Raw genomic sequence first — 20,291 nt, 5'->3', positions numbered from 1 at the left:
ATTATGCAACCAATCAGCATATCTGATTATGCAACCAATCAGCATGCCTGATTATGCAACCAATCAGCATTCATGATTAGACAACCAATCAGGTCTTTAATACATATTTTCATCATAAAAGAAAATTGCAGTTTATATATATTTCTCTGTGGATTTGTTATATTTAAAAATGAACTAATTTGGCCTAAATGCTGTGTAAATTTACTTAGGAGAAGAAAGCCCTATGTCTTCATGCTGCTTACATGTACTTTGTCCGAATGCAGAATTTACACAAGACTGAAAAAGTAAACCTTTTGACTTTGTTGCTTACAATTTGGTTATTGTACTTGTGTTTGCTATTACAGGAAGCTCTTCCGCACAGCCCAACTAAAATCTCACCCTCTGTGAGTCCGGAGAAGAAAACCAACCTAACACGACAGGGAAGTAAAGAAAGTGTTGCTAGTGTAGCTAGCATGGATAGCAGGGGACTGCCTAAGAAAATACCAAGTAAGCAAATACCATATGTGTTTCATCAGCAGAACCATCGTGTCATGTGGATATTGCAAATATTAAATTTCCATATAACCTTGTTTATTTTTAACATGGTAGTGTAAATTGCATCATCTAGCTATTCTTTAATCTTTTCACCACCAGACTTTCTCGTCCTAATTTTTCAATATTTCTGGAAATGAACCATCATTTCGGAGCCAGCAGACAAAATTTGAGTCAATTTCCAATTTACTCAAAAAATTTGACTATTTTTGTCTCAATCTTTTGAAGGAAAGTACAGACTATAAATGTGTCTATTTTATGAATTTGTGATGAAAAGATGGAACTGGTGGTGAAAAGGTTAATGCCTTTCAAGTTGAAAACAATTTAAAAAAAATTTCTACATTTCTACAGAAGAATTAATGATATAATAGTCAAAAAAATAAAGTGGAAAAACCTAAATGATGTAAATGATAGAACGCTTTTACATGTACTTTTTCCACTTGCAAGAAGACCTTAGCTTTTACATTGGTTCTAGATTGGTGATCATGATCGTAGTCCTATTTTTGTTTCAAAATGGAAATAAGTAAGTCATTGTTCCAATGATATGTTAATCAATGAATACAACTTTTTATTTCAGAAACTGCTGCAGATCAGAGACTCTTTTCAGCTCTTCTTATAAAATGTGTTGTTCAGCTGGAGCTTATCCAAACTATCGACAATATAGTGTTTTTCCCTGCCACCAGTAGACATGAAGATGCTGAGAACATCAGAGCAGCACAGGTGAGTCCAGTCCAGTCCAGTCCAGTCCAGTCGTAATATACATTTCAAGGTGTGGTGGATAAGTTTATATCGCAAAACTAGGCGTTGGGGTGTTCTTTTCGTCACATAAAACGAACTGACTAATCATGCGGAATTGTTATTGAAACGGACATCGATTGCGTTGTGTTTTCTTGAGTTGAACAGACGTGAGATATAATTCAAATTGGTTTATTTGTACTCAACATGAACATCAATATGTTGTACAGCAAATACTTCTTGGTATAAAATATAGATCGCTAAATAATAGCTCCATGAGGAGTTGGCATCGTAGAGAGCATAGAAAGGAGGGTGTGCATAACGAGCATCAAGTTGCGAAGCTACCATAGAAGGAATTACAGCGACGGCCTGAATCGGACTTCTCACGACAGCGCTTTGCCTGGTTAATGTAATTGTCAACGTTAGCGCGGCATTTGTCTCGGTGACAGCTAATCGGAGAAGTGCCAAACACGTGTTTGTACTCTAGAATATATCATGTCAAAACGTTCCGAAAATAAAACAACGCTAATGATTGGCGCATACAAACGAAACATAACGCTGTCATTCCATATTAGGTGTGACACGCGACTAACACGAGGCAGAACTTTGGTGGGAATTTTGGGCGGTAAACAGACAAGTACCGCGAGAACGCAATGGGAAACAATGTAGCGAACGTTTGGATATAGCGTCACGGTTGCTACAGAAACCGATCTAGTCTCTCAGGACTCAACTCGTGGTTATCAAAACAATGTCTGAAATTACAAACTAGCTTGGAGAACATCATACAGAAAGTAAAATTTGTTCATGTTAGATAACTGCGCGCGACATACTCCGGGGCGCAAAAATCACGAGAAGATCTCGGGATAACCTGAATCGAACATGATAAATTTTAAAATTAACTTGAATAAATCTCTGAAATTTAAATGACAGACTCTCAACAATAAACACATGTCAATCACATTGAACATCAGATATGAATTGTGAGTTTCAATCTTAGCTAAAACAGCAAATAACACGGTATATCAAAACAATACAGTATATCATGAACACATTGCAGATTTTGCTTCACTGCACGGAACAAATGATTCTCATTGAAAACTTGAAATAAAGTTACAGTGCGATACAAAGTTCAAAATTCTACAAAGTTATACAACACCATCACGGCACATTTGCCGTGTACTTTCGCTCGCTTTGAGCGCTGAAGCCCTTGGTTCGGGCCGACTAGAAAAGTCGTGGATTTGACTAGAAAATTCATTTTCAACGGACGGACTACCAATAACTTCCTCGGGAATTGAGAGTGTATTCTCTGGTGTTTCTGCATTTAGTTCGAGTGGATAAAGATGGTGTATAGAACGATTTGTTGAGCCGTTTTTGGTCTGTATTTCTACTACTCGGACGATACCGTCCTTGCCTGGAAGCAATTTAGTTACACGACCTAGTAACCAATGACATAGTTTTTTGATGTCCTGGTGTAATTGGACAATATCCCCCACCTTTATACAATTATTGGTTGTCCCTTTGATTTGATTCAAGTGACGCTCAGTTAGTGACGTCAAATATTCTCTTTGCCATCTCTTACTAAAAGCATTGTGAAGGGAGGATAAATACATAGCTCTTTTATTTGCAGTAATATTATCAATCTCAAAATTGGGTTCAGAAACACTAGGAATAGCTGGGGGTAACATTCTAATCTGACGTCCATTTAACAAGTGGGATGGAGTCAGTGGAGCTAAATCTTCGACACTTGCGGAGAGATGAGTTAATGGGCGGTCATTTATTGACGACTCGACTTCGACTAAAATTGTGGATAGTTCGGTAAAAGTCACGTTGGCACGACCTAGAATTTTCTTCAAGCAATTTTTTGTTATGGCTATCATTCTCTCGAATAGGCCTCCGGCCCACGCCATTCGTTTAGGATTAAAACGCCACGATATACGATTTTTGGTAAGATAGTTTTGTACCTCAGGACTGGACTCGAGTCCTTTCAAAATCTTAGCGGCGGCTATAAATGTGGAACCGTTATCTGAGATCATTTTCCGGGGCGTTGACCGTCGAGCAGTGAAACGTCGCATAGCCAAAATGAATGATGCGGCGGTCAAATCTTGAGTTAATTCTAAGTGAATACATCGAGTTGAGGCGCACGTAAAAATTAGTACATAAACTTTACTAGAAAGACCAGTGTGTTGGTCCCTAACGAACAAATGTCCCGTGTAATCTGTTCCGCAGAATTCGAATGGGACTGCTTCCTTCACTCGAAAATCAGGAAGTGGAGCTTGAGTAGGAAGGGGAAATGGAGTTCCATCGACCTTCTTACAAACGACACAAGATCTCAATGTAGAATTCACATGTCTGCGAATCGCGGTGATCCAATATTTTTCCCGAATTTTGTTAACTGTGGTTAACGGCCCACCGTGGTTTAATAAATGATGAGCATCAAGAATTATGAGCGTAGTAAACCGATGTTTACCAGGAAGGAGTATTGGATGCATGGTTTCGAAAGGAAAGTCGGTATTCTGAAGCCGACCACCAATTCGCAGTATTGACTTATCGTCAAGAAATAGTTTAAGTTGTTTTTGAAGTACGCCATGTCTAAATTGTTGTCTCCGAATAGAACTGACAACGTCTTCGAAATGTGTTGACTGAATCGATGTCAACCAAGCGTGTTCCGCGTCGTATATCTCCTGTGTTGAGAGAGCAAGTCTACTTGACAAATTACTCGGAGTGTGGTTCAATTTGGATTTGAGTTTCGAAATGAAACGAAATATATAAGCAGTTGCTTTCAACAGACGATGTAGATCGTTGAAACGGCGAATATCGATAATCTTTTTAAGACTAGGTTCTGAGTTTGATTCAGTTGCGTGAATAATCTCCTTCGGTGCGATGTTTGGCTCATTGTGAAGTTCAAAATGGTGGCCGAGTAAATTGTCAGATTCAGAGGCGACATGTAACGAAACGATCTGATCATTAATTTTGGAGTTTTGTAGCTCAGGAGGTTCGCGGTTTGTATCGATGATATCTCCTGACACTGTTTCAGCAGTTTTTATGAAATCTTCTGCTGATTTATGGAAATGAGGACTAATTTCGTTCTCCGAATTGACATGTCCTCTGGATTGACTTGGGGGCGTACAAAGTAGCGGTCGATCGCTAACGGTGTCACTCGTACCAGTGGTCGGACACTGGGCACATTTCTCGGACACTTTTGGGGTCGAAATATTATTTTCAATTTTGGATTTTTCGGTATATTCTTTGTATTGTTGTTCATGTGTAATGTTGAGTGCCTGCTGTCTTGTAATCGTATCTTTAACACCCACTGACTCCAGGTCCCAGTAACTAGCAATCATTTTATCCATTACACTGTCATGTGCTCGGATAGAAGCAATGGTGAATGAATTTGTTTTGTTTGTCCTGTTGTGCGTAGTGAAAGGCCCTGACAGTAGGTACCCAAAGACAGTCGGTATAGCGTTTGGTTTGCCCCTAACTATGCGTGAGTTGTGTATAACAAAATCCCAATAATGATCGGCGCCTATCAAAATATCGATGTTTAATGTGGATCGATTTGACGGCGGATAGGCCAACGATAGACCTCTCAAATGTGGCAAACGTGCAATATCGTAAGTTACAGTGTTCTCCAATCCCTCAGAAATACAGTCGACCATCAGTACATCGATCGTGGATTTAATGCCATCTTTGCTTTGTAGTGACAGCGTGGTTCTCGGTATGGACTGCACACCGGAACGCGGATTGGAGAACGAATTCAGACTCAATAATTCGTTATAATTTGGGATTACACCTAGTTTACGTGCGAAAGAGTTTGTGACAAAGCTTCTATCACTGCCATTGTCAAATAGGAGGGTAGCAACACAGTTAGTACCTCGAAAATGCGTACTAACTCGTGCGGTTTGAAGCATTGCGCGTCGCGGACTGTCAGAGTTAATTTTTGAGTCACTCCCGGTAAAACGCGATTGTTCACCAGTATTTGCTGAATGTGAAAAATGCGAGTTTGCCGTGCTAGAATTCGTTGAATTTGTTTGCGCAGTTCCAGATTTATCAAAATGAATTGACGTATGATGTTTACTCTTACAAACACGGCAAGTGAAATGAGACTTACATTGAGACAACATGTGCTTTCCCAAACAATTAAAGCATCGTTTGTTTTGGGTAATAAATTCGACTCGATTCTTCCTAGTTGAAATATTTGTACAATTTGTGGTGTAATGCTTGCCTTTGCAATATATGCAATGTGGGGTTCTGTCACCAATTTGTGTTCTACCATGAGTGTGATCAGTTTGTGTGACATGGTTTTGTTTCTGTTGATCAGAATATGTGGTACCACTGTAAGATTTGTCAGTATTATTGTAATTACGACGCCCATATCGTTTGGACTTGAACTGTGTTGAGTCATGTGTACTCCGGGTGAAAGCATGTATTGCTGAAGGGTTTGTGTCGTAATCTACCTGACCTATGGCGAGGATTTTAACCTCGTGTAACATGTGCTGACTGAGTGTGACTAATGTCCATTCCCCGCTTGGGTTGGATCGCGCTAAACTTTGTTGAAATTGAACTGGGAATGTATCCAGTATCATGGGTATGAGGAGTTTCTCATAGCCCGCCTCTGGTACACCTAATAAACGAAGTGCCCTGATGTGCTTTTTCAGGGTATCATGATATTTCCGTAAAGAATTGGCATCATAATTGGGTGCGTCTGCTGTGCGTAATGCACGCATGTGAGCAGCGATAATTTGATGTGGCTGGCCGAATCGTTCGGTCAAAAGCTGGAGTGCCAAACTGTAATTTACTATAGTAAGATCTAAGCCGGTTATTACTTCTAAAGCCTCCCCCTCTAACGACCTTTTCAAATAAGCAAATTTGATTATAGGACTAAGTTGTGGATTTAAACCTACAGCAGCATTGAACATATCCCAAAATTCAGCCCACCCCGTATACTCGCCTGAATAGACGGGCAAATCAATACGTGGCAATTGAACAGAATTAAATTGAGTGTATTGTGGATTCATACCTGAAATATGAGCTGTTGGAATTGAATTGTTCAAAAAGTTATTTTGTGTAACTTCTACTTGAGGCACTGGTGCATTAGCGGGTTGATCGAACTGTTGTACAGGTGGTTGAAACGCGACTTGAAACGTCGGTACTGGGGGCGCGACTTGAGGTGTCGGCGGCAGCACGATTTGAGGTGTCGGCGGCGGTACGACTTGAGGTGTCGGCGGCGGTACGACGTGAGGTGTCGGCGGCGGTACGACTTGAGGTGTCGGCGGCAGTGCGACTTGAGGTGTCGGCGGCGGTACGACTTGAGGTGTCGGCGGCGGTACGACTTGAGATGTCGGCGGCGGTACGACTTGAGGTGTCGGCGGCGGTACGACTTGAGGTGTCGGCGGTGGTACGACTTGAAGTGTCGGCGGCAGTGCGACTTGAGGTGTCGGCGGCGGTACGACTTGAGGTGTCGGCGGCGGTACGACTTGAGATGTCGGCGGCGGTACGACTTGAGGTGTCGGCGGCGGTACGACTTGAGGTGTCGGCGGTGGTACGACTTGAGGTGTCGGCGGCAGTGCGACTTGAGGTGTCGGCGGCGGTACGAGCTGTTGGACCGGTGCTTGTTGATCATCTGGAGGGATTGGTTGTTGATTTACTTCGTGTTGACCAAGTTGTGGGACTGGATGTAATTCTTGCTTCGCTGGCTTGTTTTCTGTCAGGAATAAATTGATCGAACTAAACCTCTCTAGTAATTTGAGTTCGATTTCTTCAGTTTCCGTAAACTCTGCGTCCAGAACATCGGCATAATTTCTGACTTCGTCGCAGGCCTTTTGTAAGTTTGAGATACGATTGTCAAGTGCTAGTATGCTTACTTTGATCAGCCGATATACTTCAGATTTGTTGTCAGTGACTTCAAAGTCTTGGATTCTATCCTCAGCAAGTGTCAACGCGATATTTAATTGAGTCACAACTTTGTTCAGTCTATCTATTGCTTTGTTTAGGATTCTTCGAGGCATGATGAATCAGTATTGGATATCCTGGTCTCGGCACCAAATTTATGTGGTGGATAAGTTTATATCGCAAAACTAGGCGTTGGGATGTTCTTTTCGTCACATAAAACGAACTGACTAATCATGCGGAATTGTTATTGAAACGGACATCGATTGCGTTGTGTTTTCTTGAGTTGAACAGACGTGAGATATAATTCAAATTGGTTTATTTGTACTCAACATGAACATCAATATGTTGTACAGCAAATACTTCTTGGTATAAAATATAGATCGCTAAATAATAGCTCCATGAGGAGTTGGCATCGTAGAGAGCATAGAAAGGAGGGTGTGCATAACGAGCATCAAGTTGCGAAGCTACCATAGAAGGAATTACAGCGACGGCCTGAATCGGACTTCTCACGACAGCGCTTTGCCTGGTTAATGTAATTGTCAACGTTAGCGCGGCATTTGTCTCGGTGACAGCTAATCGGAGAAGTGCCAAACACGTGTTTGTACTCTAGAATATATCATGTCAAAACGTTCCGAAAATAAAACAACGCTAATGATTGGCGCATACAAACGAAACATAACGCTGTCATTCCATATTAGGTGTGACACGCGACTAACACGAGGCAGAACTTTGGTGGGAATTTTGGGCGGTAAACAGACAAGTACCGCGAGAACGCAATGGGAAACAATGTAGCGAACGTTTGGATATAGCGTCACGGTTGCTACAGAAACCGATCTAGTCTCTCAGGACTCAACTCGTGGTTATCAAAACAATGTCTGAAATTACAAACTAGCTTGGAGAACATCATACAGAAAGTAAAATTTGTTCATGTTAGATAACTGCGCGCGACACAAGGCTTCTGATGTGTTTGTTCTATGTAAACCCTGGTATCCGATAAGAACTAACCTTTCTGTGTTTTTCTTTGTAATCCTAAATTCGAAATTAAGTAATAGATAAATAAATAGCATTTATTTAAAATTAGCCCTCAATGTCCACTGACTCAAAGTCACAATTTGATTTTGTTCTTGTCCATTTCTCATACAGGAAGATACGATAGACACAGCTGCTGTAGCGAGTGAGCAGGCCGATGAGCAGGAACACGGAATGTATAAATATCTATCTACAGAACAATTATTTTTATTATTAGACTGTCTTAAAGAATCTCATAAATTTGCCAGAGATTTTAATTCTAATCATGTACAGAGGGAGATACTGAGGGGAGCAGGTAAGTGTCTTGTGATATTGTTATATTGCTTGAGTGGTTTGCTGGTTGAAATGAGACACTGTGTGCATTCTATTTCCATTGAACCCAGATGTCAGTTGAATACACAACACATGACGCTTATTCTCCTGGGCGGAGCTACGTCACGGAATGTTCTACGTTGCTAAGACGCGCACCACTGTACTATGTATTTCTATGGATTCTGTGTGAGCTGCTTTGGAACGGCGGTCAAAGAGCTGATGAAAATAGCTAAATTCAAGAAAACAGCATAAACTTAATCTTGTTACACTGTTCAGGAGAGTCTCTAACCCAAAGTACCGTTTTTAAAGTTTTCAACAATCTTTTTCACTGGTTGTGGTTGTTAGGTGGTACAAATGTCTGGATGTTCGCTCCCGAGAATAGTCAAAAGTACTACAATAACTGTAAAATCTCTATTAGAAACCGCGGCTTCTATTAAAATTGTAGAATGCAAGAAGGGGATGAGGCTTCTAATAGAGCATCTACACATATGAGAAATGGTGAAATTTTGATTCTTAATTATTCAAAAATAATGGGTGCGACTTCTATTAGGGATGCGGCTTCTAATACAGATTTTACGGTAACTAGTCGGGATTAATACATTATGCGCGTAATTGTTATCATCCAGACTGAATGATAATGCTAATGTAAACTACAGAGGTATTTCTGTGGTCATAATAAGTGATATTTCAAAATACAATTTAGTTCATATGCACTTTTAATAAAGAAAATTATTGACAGTAACAATTTCCTGTTCACAGTGAGATCCTGTGTTATGTGTGAAATCAAACATAAAAACAAGACAAACAAATTATTATCAGTGTTGTATTTTAATGTATACTGTTTATATTTTAGGATTCAAAGGGAAATCAAAGCCAAACTTATTAAAACAGGAGACAAATAGTTTAGCCTGTCTTTTGAGGATACTGTTTAGAATGTATATGGATACCGATCGGCAAGATAAGTGGCCGGATATTGAGGACAGATTAATAAGGTACGTTGTAGCAAAGATTTATAATTGAGATTATGTATGTGGTGTGACATGCAATGAATATCTCACATGATTTCAAAAAGTGACAAGGGATTACAATATTGCAAGATAGGTGTTAATTTCTATCAGTGCTAATGCAAATGAGTGAAAGAACTGGTTTTGATCGTCTTGGTCTGTTTCTGCTAGTGAATTTCCGTACGTGTATCACATGTGTTTGAATGCTGTGATGAACGCACTCATTTCTACATATGTTCAGTCAAATGAAAATTGATAATCTGAGAAATTGTCACAATCAATCTTAAGATTCAAAAATTTTTGAGACCAATCGGTCATATTTTGCAAATCTATGCTTGACTCAAAAATGAAGCGATAAGGGTAATATGATTTTGTTAATTTTTTTTGAATTTATCTTTCTTCAAGAGGAAGTATTCCCTTCTAAGCATTATTTGCTCATGCACTTGCCCAGTGACATCACCATGCTACTTAGTAAAACTTCTTTATCACAGCAACTTTCCACTAAATATTTTCCTCTGCTAAATTCATCTTTTGTCACATTTCAGAAAATAAAAACACAACATTTATTTTTCCAGTTTTTCCCAAAAATTGATCAAGTGCATCTTGTCGAAAATTAAAAAAAGAAATCATAGAAAAATGCATATAATGTTCAAAATGTTGGCGAAAAAAATCATTTACAACATTTACAACATTTTATTATCTCAAACACTCCTTTGATGGCTAACTGTATGCGACACCAAAAAAAAGTTATTTTCTAAGTAATGATCTGTTCTTCTTTTCATATTTAATGAGTGAGTCTTCATTTTATATTAAATTTTCAGTGTCTGTAAAGAAGCTCTGGAATACTTCTTGAAATTAGAATCTGAAAGTCATCGGGAAGCCTGGAGATCAATCTTGTTACTGTTTCTTACAAAAGTTATAAAACTTAGCGACCAGAGGGTGAGTGTTCTTTTATTATTGTGCAATATATTTCTATTGTCCATCAAAAAAATATGATGCACATTGCTATGATTATTTACAGTAAATTATAGGTAGTGCATGATGTGCCTGCCAAGTAAACCATGCACAGCTGGATTTTGGCATCACTATGTACGCAAGTTACTATTTTTAACTGCGCAACTGGCAATAATTACTCTATTAGTAGATAATGTTACCATTACAAGCGATAGTTATATCAATCAACTTCTGCTTTGGTGCTTGGGCAGAACTCGTTCGGTTTGATCTTTCATGATTAAAAAATAAATCAACTTATTGTTATTCATTCCTGATTTCTTCTACTTTGCCCTACAGTTCAAATCGCATGCTGCAACATACTACCCGCTTCTCTGCGAAGCCATGGTTTTTGACTTGAAGACAGAATTACGGCACATACTTCGAAAGTTTTTCCTCCGGACAGGAAAGGTCTTTGACGTTACTGCCTTGCATTAACAACTAATTTTCACAAATAATTTATTTTGCAATTCTCGTCTTGGTGTGTAAATATTGTCTGAATATTGATCCAATTTTGAAGAAAACAGGTTTGTGGTGTTTTGTAGTTGATTATATGATATACCTCAGTCACAATAAATGCAGGCATTGTTTTTTACACACAAAATAAATAAGCGTACATTTTGTCTATGGTCATGCTGTCAACTGTTGTTCCATTTCACATTTAGACGTGATCCAAAATGTCACTTATGAACTAAATCCCTACAAATGTAACAATACATGTTGTCACTCTCAAAGTCATCACTTTCTTGTTCGATTCTGTGCTAATCAAATCTAATTTTGTCTCTGAACGATTATCACAGCGCCAAAATATTTTGCTGATATGTTTTGATTGCATCATATATCCGACAAAGTCAAATCAGTTGTGATGACCCCTTTAAAGTCACAATAAGTATGAAATTGTCAAATTTGTCTAAATTAGAAAGAAATTATTTTTGATGATGACTTGAGAGATTGTTGTGAGAAAGAATTAAAACACTGACTGTGAACTTAATTGTCATCACTATCCATTTTACTTGATTTGACGATTTAATGGCTTTCATGAGAATGATATTTTGTGACCCCTGGTTTTAACTTTGAACACCAACATTTGTATGTAACATCTTGAGTGTAATTTTCAACAATTTCTTTTTTTTATTTTTCGGACCAAATCAACATTTGACCTTGGCATTCAGAGTAAAATCTTCACCGCTATGACGTATTGGGATTTTTTTTTCTGACTCGCATAATTTGTCTCTTTCGAAATCACAGTTGACAGTAAATTCCATACTGCTGATTGGTCAGAATTATGAGCAGGCTAATTATAAGCAAATAAAGAGACAAGCTATTTATAGCCAAGAATAATCACACCATACAGATTTCTCGCTACACAAATGAGCTATGTAGTGCACGCCCTGTTTTACAGATTGGAGAACAAGTATTGTACTTCAAGGTATAGGTTATAAGAGGCCTTATGTATTGTAAACTACTGTGAATGTCTTTGAGTTTATAGAAAGAATTATCTGGTGCTCTAGTGAATATAAAACTAGCACGAAGACAATTTTACATGTAGTGAATTTCTCATGAAAAACTTGCTTGACACAAAATTGGTTTTGTGAAAATTGTGATATTTTCTGTACGAGTTGAAAATGTATATTAATCTTTCATTTCATGTGGTGAGGCACTTGTGAAGAATGGGCTTATAATTGTGAATTTTTGTTTCAGTCAAGGACAAAAAGATTAAATTGATCCCTTCAAAATAGTTTCATGTCGACATTCTTAATACATAAGAAGACAGCAACCTCATGAACCAAAACTGTACACCATTAAAGCTTTTAGTTTCCTGGAAAAACAAAGCAGTACACCTTTAAATCTTATCTGATAAAGTCAATTTAAAGTACTGTAAAATGGTTAATTATTCACTGGGTTTTAATTTGGCTTATTTCGCTGACTGGAAAATGCGCTAAATTAAAACCCAGTGAATATGTAAAATTTAGCATAAAACATATTATCTAAATGATAAAACCGTGAATTTAAAACCCACTGAATATGCCTGAAATGGTAAATCAGCGAAATTTAAACCTAGTGAAAATTAGTCATTTTACAGTATATGGGGCTGGCAGGATAAGGGTTAAAGTGCCCACTCTTGTGATAATTCAAATCAGTACTCCATTGCACCTTTTAAAGTTATGTATTCCATTCTTCACAAATGTCTATAAACTGTGAGATATGTATTTAATTAAAAATATTATGTTGGTGTGTATTTATATATCAATTAATTATAATAATTATCACCCTATTATTGTACTAGATTATAGATTTATTTAATTTCTGATATTTGTTAATGAAGATTTAATGCAAATTTTTACTTGTGCTGTTATTACTACTGGAATATGAGTTTAAAGCTTTCGATATTTCACCCAAAACATGCAGCAGATAGTTTTAATATAAGAAAAGTGGTTGTAGTTTTATACAAACAATAGAAATGTAAATTCCTGCATGGTTGCCATATTTGTAGTCAAATTAAATCTTTAGTTGGGGCATTGTGTGTATTCAATGTAACGACCCACCCCTACCCAATCAGAATACTTAGTGAGTTTCCTTTGGTGGGGCCTGTGTTGTCTAATTTGTCTGTCAATTGCTTTTATTCTAAGACATAGCAGCAATATAAATAAACTAATTGTGTATTCAATCATTGTGAACATCCCTCCCTCCCTCCACCCCCCTCCCCCACCCCCTATTCACTGGGAAGTCATCTGGTCTGCACTAGGTATTCATCTGTTGAAGTGTATGTAGAATTTGTACTTCATTTATGATGTCATAAAGAAGTACAAGAAATGGAAATATTTCAAGGAAGTTCTCTGACTAATCATTTGTAATGTTGTGGCACTTGTGTTTTGAATTACAGACACTCGTGGGGTATTTGTGCAATGCTTTATATTTTCAAGGTGTGTCCCTTCCATGCAATTGATGGTAGACATGATTACATGTACATTTGGATATGTAATATTTGTGGTGTGCATGAGCCCACCTCATCTGTAGGTTCTTTTTCAATATGTGCAAAATGGTTTATTGTGCATTTTCACAATAATGGAAACATGTATGGTATTTTGTTTACATAATGGAGGAGTGTCTTAAACCATTATCCATTGAAAACCATAAATTGGGTGTAACGTTTTTATTTAATTTCTGTTAATTTTGGACCAAATGAACTTAATACTGTTCTGAATCAAAATCGTTTGAAAAATATCAAAAAACTGTATTTAGATGAACTGCGACAACTTTGATTAGGGAATATTCCTGCAAACATCAAATTAAACCCAGGGAAAATTTCTCTTCCACAACCTTACCCAAGAATCCCAATAATGTTTTCACTGCTACAAACATTTGTGGTTATTGCTGATTCTCAAAGATTGGTCTCTGAAACTTAAAACAGTTTGTGGTATACCATACTTATCTTGTATTTTACTACATCGTTATGCCAACCACTCAATGTACCTTGCATACAGATACACACAATAGATTATAATATTGCTGTGTTGTCCATGCCAACCTATTGAGCCAAGTTCACTAAATAACTGGATGTTTTTCAATACACCATAAAACTAGTTTAGATAGTTCCATTTTTGAATGAAATGTAAATAAATTTTTCGATAATTCCAGGGGGGTGTCCAAATGTGTCAGCTTTGTAGGTATACTGCTGTATATGTAATCTCTCTGGTGTTAATTACTAATTACATGTAATTAAGCAATTTCAAGGGAAATAAAAATATACAAGAAATTGTGTGTGTTTTTTTTGTGTGTACAGACACTCGAGTCTTGTGCAGTTTGTATTTATGTATATTTATTCATTCCATTCAATAGATTTCCATGAAATTTGATACAAATATGCTCTGGAATATTCGCACTTAATTTTGTCTTGAGTGGCACCCTTATTACAAAGAAGTTTAGTAAATTCCACACATACTACAATGAAGTTTTGTAAAGACCACACTTAGTTCAAGGAAATCTTGTAAACAATATACTTAGTACAAAAGAATCTTGTAAACACAGCACTTAGTTCAAGGAATCTTGTAAACACCACACTTAGTACAAAGGAATCTTGTAAACACCATACTTAGTACAAAGGAATCTTGTAAACACCATACTTAGTACCAAGGAATCTTGTAAACACCATACTTAGTACAAAGGAATCTTGTAAACACCATACTTAGTACCAAGGAATCTTGTAAACACCACACTCAGTACAAAGGAATCTTGTAAACACCACACTTAGCACAAGGGAATCTTGTAAACACAAGACGTATTACACATGAATCTTGTAAACACCATACTTAGTACAAGTGAATCTTGTAAACATCACACTTAGTACAAATGAGTCTTGTAAACACCATACTTAGTACAACGGAGTCTTGTTAACATCACACTTAGTACAAAGGAATCTTGTAAACACCACACATAGTACAAAGAAATCTTGTAAACACCATACTTAGCACAAAGGAATCTTGTAAACACCACACTTAGTCAAAAAGGAATCTTGTAAACACAGCACTTAGTACAAAGGAGACTTGTAAACATCACACTTAGTACAAATGAATCTTGTAAACACCACACTTAGCACAAAGGAATATTGTAAACACCACACTTAGTATAAAGGAATCTTGTAAACACCACACTTAGTACAAAGGAATCTTGTAAACACCACACTTAGTACAAAGGAATCTTATAAACATCACACTTAGTACAAAGGAATCTTGTAAACACTGCACTTGGTACAAAGGAAACTTGTAAATTAAGTTTGCCAAACTGATTTATTCTGTACATATTAATATATGTTCTTCACATATTTCCATCATGAATGTGAAGGATCATCACAAAATAATGGAAAATGAATAAATAAAACACCGGGGTAAAACTCGGAATCATGATTACAGGTGTACATGTATGAACAATAAAGTGGACATGTCCAATATTCGATGACGTAATCACACTGTAAAGTCACGTGATATAGCATATTACATGATGTAAAAATTACAATTTCTTGAAATGTATCAAGCGTATAACCGGCCCCAAAGATATGAATTTTTAGTAGTGGGCAATGAAAGTGTCACCCACAAAGTCCCTCTATAAAAGGACAGCGGTCAGCACATGTTTTAAAATCACTTTAAAAAGCCTCTTTTATAATCATTACATTGTTCTCAATTACTCATTCCCATTTCTTTGTTACTCAAAATGCCAGGATGTAACAGGTGAGAAATTGGTCCGGGATTCCCCAGGCGCATGCGCATTCAAAACACACATGCGGAAACGAAACAGACATTGGCTGATTGGGATTGGCATAATCACTTTCTCATTGTAAGTACGTGGCATAATACATCTGTAGTTTAAGATTAGGCAGGATTTTGAAATAATGCGGTTTCCATGACAGTTGAACCACAAACTCTTCAGTGTAAAGTACTAGTACGCTCCGAATGGTATGGTGTGTTTATTTCCGTTTTAAAGCGGATACTTGTGTTAGTTTGACTAATCTCCGTGACATCACTGAAGCTTTAATAGAATTTGATCCGTTAGAATTTGGTCCGTTTAATTGGCGAAGTTCGAATGCGACAAATATGTTATAACGTCTTGGGCACGTAACACGTGCAGTGATTACATTCGGCAAGCTAAAAATATAAATTAGTCAGTCGTCGTAGTCACTCACATCATAGGGAGTCAGTAAAAGTCGCCACTCACCTAGGGCGTCAGTGTGTGCTCGCTAGTCTGAGTCAGACAACGTAGTCATTCACGCAGAGGAATCAGTGATCGTAGCCCCTCACAGAGAGAGACAGTGACCGTAGTCATTCACATAGGGCTGCCAGTAATCGCAGCCTCTCACAGAGTCACTCACTCACTCAGTGACCGTGGTCATTCGCATAGGGTTGTCAGTGATCGTTATCATTTACATTGGGACTGAAATCGGTCATAGTAGTTACACACCTAAAAAGTCGGTCATCGTAGTCTTGCACCATGTGCCTACGTGTTAGTAGGTCCAAGCTTGCACCTAGGGTGTCAGTTATTGTAGTCACTCACCTAGGGAGTCATCACAGCAGGCGCAAGATATTTACATACACCTAACTATTATCGAGGAACTTTGCAACATGCCGAGACACTTCCCTAGACACTCCAATGACCGTTGTAGACGAAATAAAGTTACTGTAAAACATGTTGAAAAAGCGGCATGCAATTTTAGCGAATTGTGGTAAAATGAAGTGATAGCGAAATGTTGATTTAGCGAATCTCTCTTGTCATTGTTGATTTCTTTGTTTGGCGGCTATTTTGAATTTATAAAAAATCCATTAGCGGCATCTTTAATTAGCGAATCAGTACTCTCGCTAAATTTGCGAAAAAGACATGTTCGCGAAAAAGTCATGTTTTACAGTATATACGCGCCTATAGTTTTTGATTGAATCAATATCATGAGAAAGGTGCTGTTTTTGCTTTAGCAGGAATATAACAGAACTTTGGAAACACGCGAACAAGAGAACAATGGGGATGAAAGATAAGACAAACAGATGCCAACATAGCGAAGAATCTATTAGCTATTTTGGACTGGAAAATAACTTCTGTATTCGGATGGAGAATAATACTTTCTTCGTCGATAAGGACATACTAACAAAACACTTTGAATATTTCGAAGTTATGTTTTCCCGGAATTACCTGGAAACAACGAATAACGAAATTGTGATGAAAGGTTTTCCTACCGTCACCGCCCTGCGGACACTAATGGAGTTTGTACACAGTGGAATATTGCACGTTACCCCGGGTAATATCATAGAGACATTGCACGGCGCAGAGTTTATGCAGATGAAATCATGGGTCATTGATGCATTTGTGTATGTTATGTATTTAAACATAAACAGCGACACCTGGTTGAAATACCTAGCAGTATGCACGAGAAAAGCCAGTGTTCCATTCGATTTGAAAACAAAGTTGCAAGAGGTGATCGTAAAGTGGTGGCTAATGACTCATTATGATGTCGATGATATCTGTTTTATCCACACAAACATAAATAATATTCGATTACGTGATTCATTACAAATATATCTCGTATTAGGGATAATTTACGTGTCTGATTTGCGTAATGTATCGATGCACAATATTGTAACCAAATGTGAGGCACGCACGTTAGCGCATGTTACCGTGAGCAGAGTTGGTACATTTCTAAGACGCCATTACAGACCAGTGAACGGCGTAAGCTCAACGGCTGGAAAGAGAAATCGACAAAACTATTTCCACGGCAAATCCTACACTCTTTAAGGCATTTGAAGTTTGTGCTATTGAGCATGTCATTGCACGTATGTGAAACAAAGTCATATCATAGCGTATTTACCGAATGTAGCGCAAACAGACATGTATATCAAAATTACACTAATAATTAACATTTTCACCTGATATTGCGAAAACCTGCATATTGAGAAGGTTCGAATTGAATTTGAGATTTATTTATGTCATCTTCTTCATTCGTTCATTATAAAATAATATGGATTATACCGAAACTTAAAACAATACGAGTCAAAGATGAGTCAAATATGTCATTTGTTACCATGGTGAAATTATTTTTTTGTATCTTCAAAATTTGCTCAAGGACATGAGATAAATGTTTTGTTTAGTTATTTTTCTACTAGTGTATCTTTTTGTCTTTATTCTAAATGTTTCTAACATGGAATGACAAACCAAGCTTTGTTGTACTTAGTTAGATCTATGTCAATTTTTAGGATACGACTTCAAAAAAGACTATTATTATTATTATTATTATTATTATTATTATTATTATTATTATTATTATTACATAAATAAAAAAGTTGGATTATGCTGAATTGCATTGTTTTGAAGATGTTAATAATTGTTTGTATTAAATGTCTATATGTATTATTCACCACATGTATATTCCCAATATTAAAATTAACAATAACATTCAGTACATACTTATAGCGATTTTGGGCTTGTGTTAGATATTATGTCGGCCACAGACTTAAATAAATACACTTTTTACAGGCAAGCTTATTAGATAATAGCAGTAGATTTGGCGAGGGTACGTAAATACAATACCTCCCTGAGTTAGTATCAATTGCTTTAAAAACTGTATACCAGCATTGTGTCTTTTTATTCTATAACACAATATGTTTCAATCTAAAATTAAATGCTTCGATAACGCTAAGTTATAAAACAAACTAAAAACTTGAAATTAGTCGTTATATGCTTTATATGCCATATCACTACTGTACAGTATTCCAAGAGGGGGGGCAAGGGTTATTTTCGTTCAACGTAATTGCAATATTTTTTTGTTCGTACAACGTAAATAGAAAAATATATTCCGTAATTCTGTAATCACAGGCTGGACGTACAACGTAATCAATCAAATATTTTTTTCGTACACTGTAAAAATGTGTCATTTTTCTCGTACGTACAAAAATTTACATCCAAATAAAAAAATCGTGAAGAATAATCCAGGGAAATTACATTTTAGAAACTGTAAAACGACTAGATGACACAATTCACTACAAAATTGAATGTCAAGACGTAAAAGGCCCTTCAATTGTCTGAATCCTCGGGGACAGAACCACGTGCACGCCACAAGACGTTCTACGTTTCTAAGATTGTACCACGTATTTCATCCTGCATAACAATGATCACGCGCCATCCTGTTGCCAGGGACTGGTGGTAGAGAATGCACGTATCATTGACGCTGCAGGTCGGCGTCTTATGTCTGTGCTGGCACAGCGCTTCCTGTGACGACACAACGTGTACTATTTCTAAGGGCTCTGCGCGCGCTGCTGAGAAACGCGGAACGCCGAGCGAAGAGCCGGTGAAAATTCGAGAAAACAACAGAAACTCAACTTTGAAGTAATCCTGAACAATTAAATTTATATGCGTTACGTACGCAGGGGTAATCTTGTTACACTGTTCAGGGGAGTCTCAACAACCATCCCAATGTACCGTTTTCTGAGAGATTTTCGGCGTTTGTTTTCACCGTGATGGTTGCAATGCGGTGAAAATGGCCGGATGTTCTCCCCGAAGAATACGTTCTCATTCTGGTGAAATATACGACATACCACAGTTTCCGTATCTTAAGGTAAACCCAATGCGTGAATAGCACTCAGAAGGGTTAAATACTTCAACGGAAATCGACAAAAAAAAATATTTAGTGCCACGGACGTAACATGTATTAAATAAAGAAAAATCCGACTTTTGGGTACTTTTGGTTTAAAAGCATGAAAAACAAATCAGAAATACTCAAACGACGTCAAAAAAGGTTGCCATCTGCAGTGCCGTTTGAAGAGTTTGAAAAATAGCCGCCATATAAGTTATCCAGATAGATTTAAGACACACATGGGGATGAAACGCCAAATAGATCACCTACAAAAAGAAAACCTTTCAAATCGTAAAACGTATTAGTGTCTAAATATTATCCTGATAGTTTTTGTAGTTTTTGTATTCCCACCTCCAGTCGGATACGTTTTATTGCCAGACTGAGTACTTTTTTGGCCGCTCCATTAATATTTTGTTGCATTAATAGGCGATGGTCGTCACGCATGCGCGAGATATGGGTCTCATATAAACAAACATTGCGATTTTGACTGTTGCACAGACCAACGAGTACAAACTGAGACGTTACCTAACTTTAACAACGTAATTTCTTTGGTGATTGGAAGGTACCGGTATCGAAGGAGTCATAGACAGTAATTAGTGCACGTCGCGTCTGATCAAAACTCGTACTCGTGATTTCCATTAGAAGAGCGCACTTGATTGTTGGAATAGCAATGTTTCACACAAATATCACACATG

At 37.5% G+C, this 20,291-nt stretch overlaps 2 protein-coding genes across 4 annotated transcripts in view; both read left to right on the top strand.

Moving 5' to 3' along the window:
- The window catches only part of LOC100366823 (brefeldin A-inhibited guanine nucleotide-exchange protein 1-like), a 70,320-nt gene extending 56,073 nt beyond the window's left edge, over positions 1–14,247 (top strand). For all 3 annotated transcript variants that reach the window (XM_085492694.1, XM_085492693.1, XM_085492692.1), the window contains 6 exons: positions 345–486; positions 1,109–1,251; positions 8,299–8,479; positions 9,350–9,488; positions 10,322–10,439; positions 10,791–14,247. In XM_085492694.1, the coding sequence (XP_085348820.1) occupies positions 345–486; positions 1,109–1,251; positions 8,299–8,479; positions 9,350–9,488; positions 10,322–10,439; positions 10,791–10,928 (861 nt within the window). In that variant the 3' untranslated portion in view covers positions 10,929–14,247. The remainder of the gene's footprint in view (positions 1–344; positions 487–1,108; positions 1,252–8,298; positions 8,480–9,349; positions 9,489–10,321; positions 10,440–10,790) is intronic.
- Positions 14,248–15,761: 1,514 nt separating this feature from the next.
- LOC144357786 (uncharacterized) lies at positions 15,762–18,348 on the top strand. The gene is made up of 2 exons (XM_085493100.1): positions 15,762–15,821; positions 16,949–18,348. Exons 1-2 carry the CDS (start codon positions 15,766–15,768, stop codon positions 17,760–17,762), a joined length of 870 nt encoding a protein of 289 aa, XP_085349226.1. The 5' UTR covers positions 15,762–15,765; the 3' UTR covers positions 17,763–18,348.
- Positions 18,349–20,291: the final 1,943 nt, after the last annotated feature.

The sequence above is a fragment of the Saccoglossus kowalevskii genome, chromosome 18 (genome assembly GCF_978046115.1).
Source record: "Saccoglossus kowalevskii chromosome 18, keSacKowa6.1, whole genome shotgun sequence".
NCBI classification, from domain to species: domain Eukaryota; kingdom Metazoa; phylum Hemichordata; class Enteropneusta; family Harrimaniidae; genus Saccoglossus; species Saccoglossus kowalevskii.
The sequence above is the reverse complement of the archived record's forward strand: the minus strand, read 5'-3'. Positions and strand labels throughout refer to the sequence as shown.

Excerpts from the sequence above, each read along its gene's own strand:
- LOC144357786 (XM_085493100.1), top strand. The coding sequence starts at position 15,766 with ATGCGGAAACGAAACAGACATTGGCTGATTGGGATTGGCATAATCACT. Across the intron at positions 15,822-16,948 it reads GGCATAATCACTTTCTCATT|CAGGAATATAACAGAACTTT; the intron begins GTAAGTACGTGG and ends TTTTTGCTTTAG.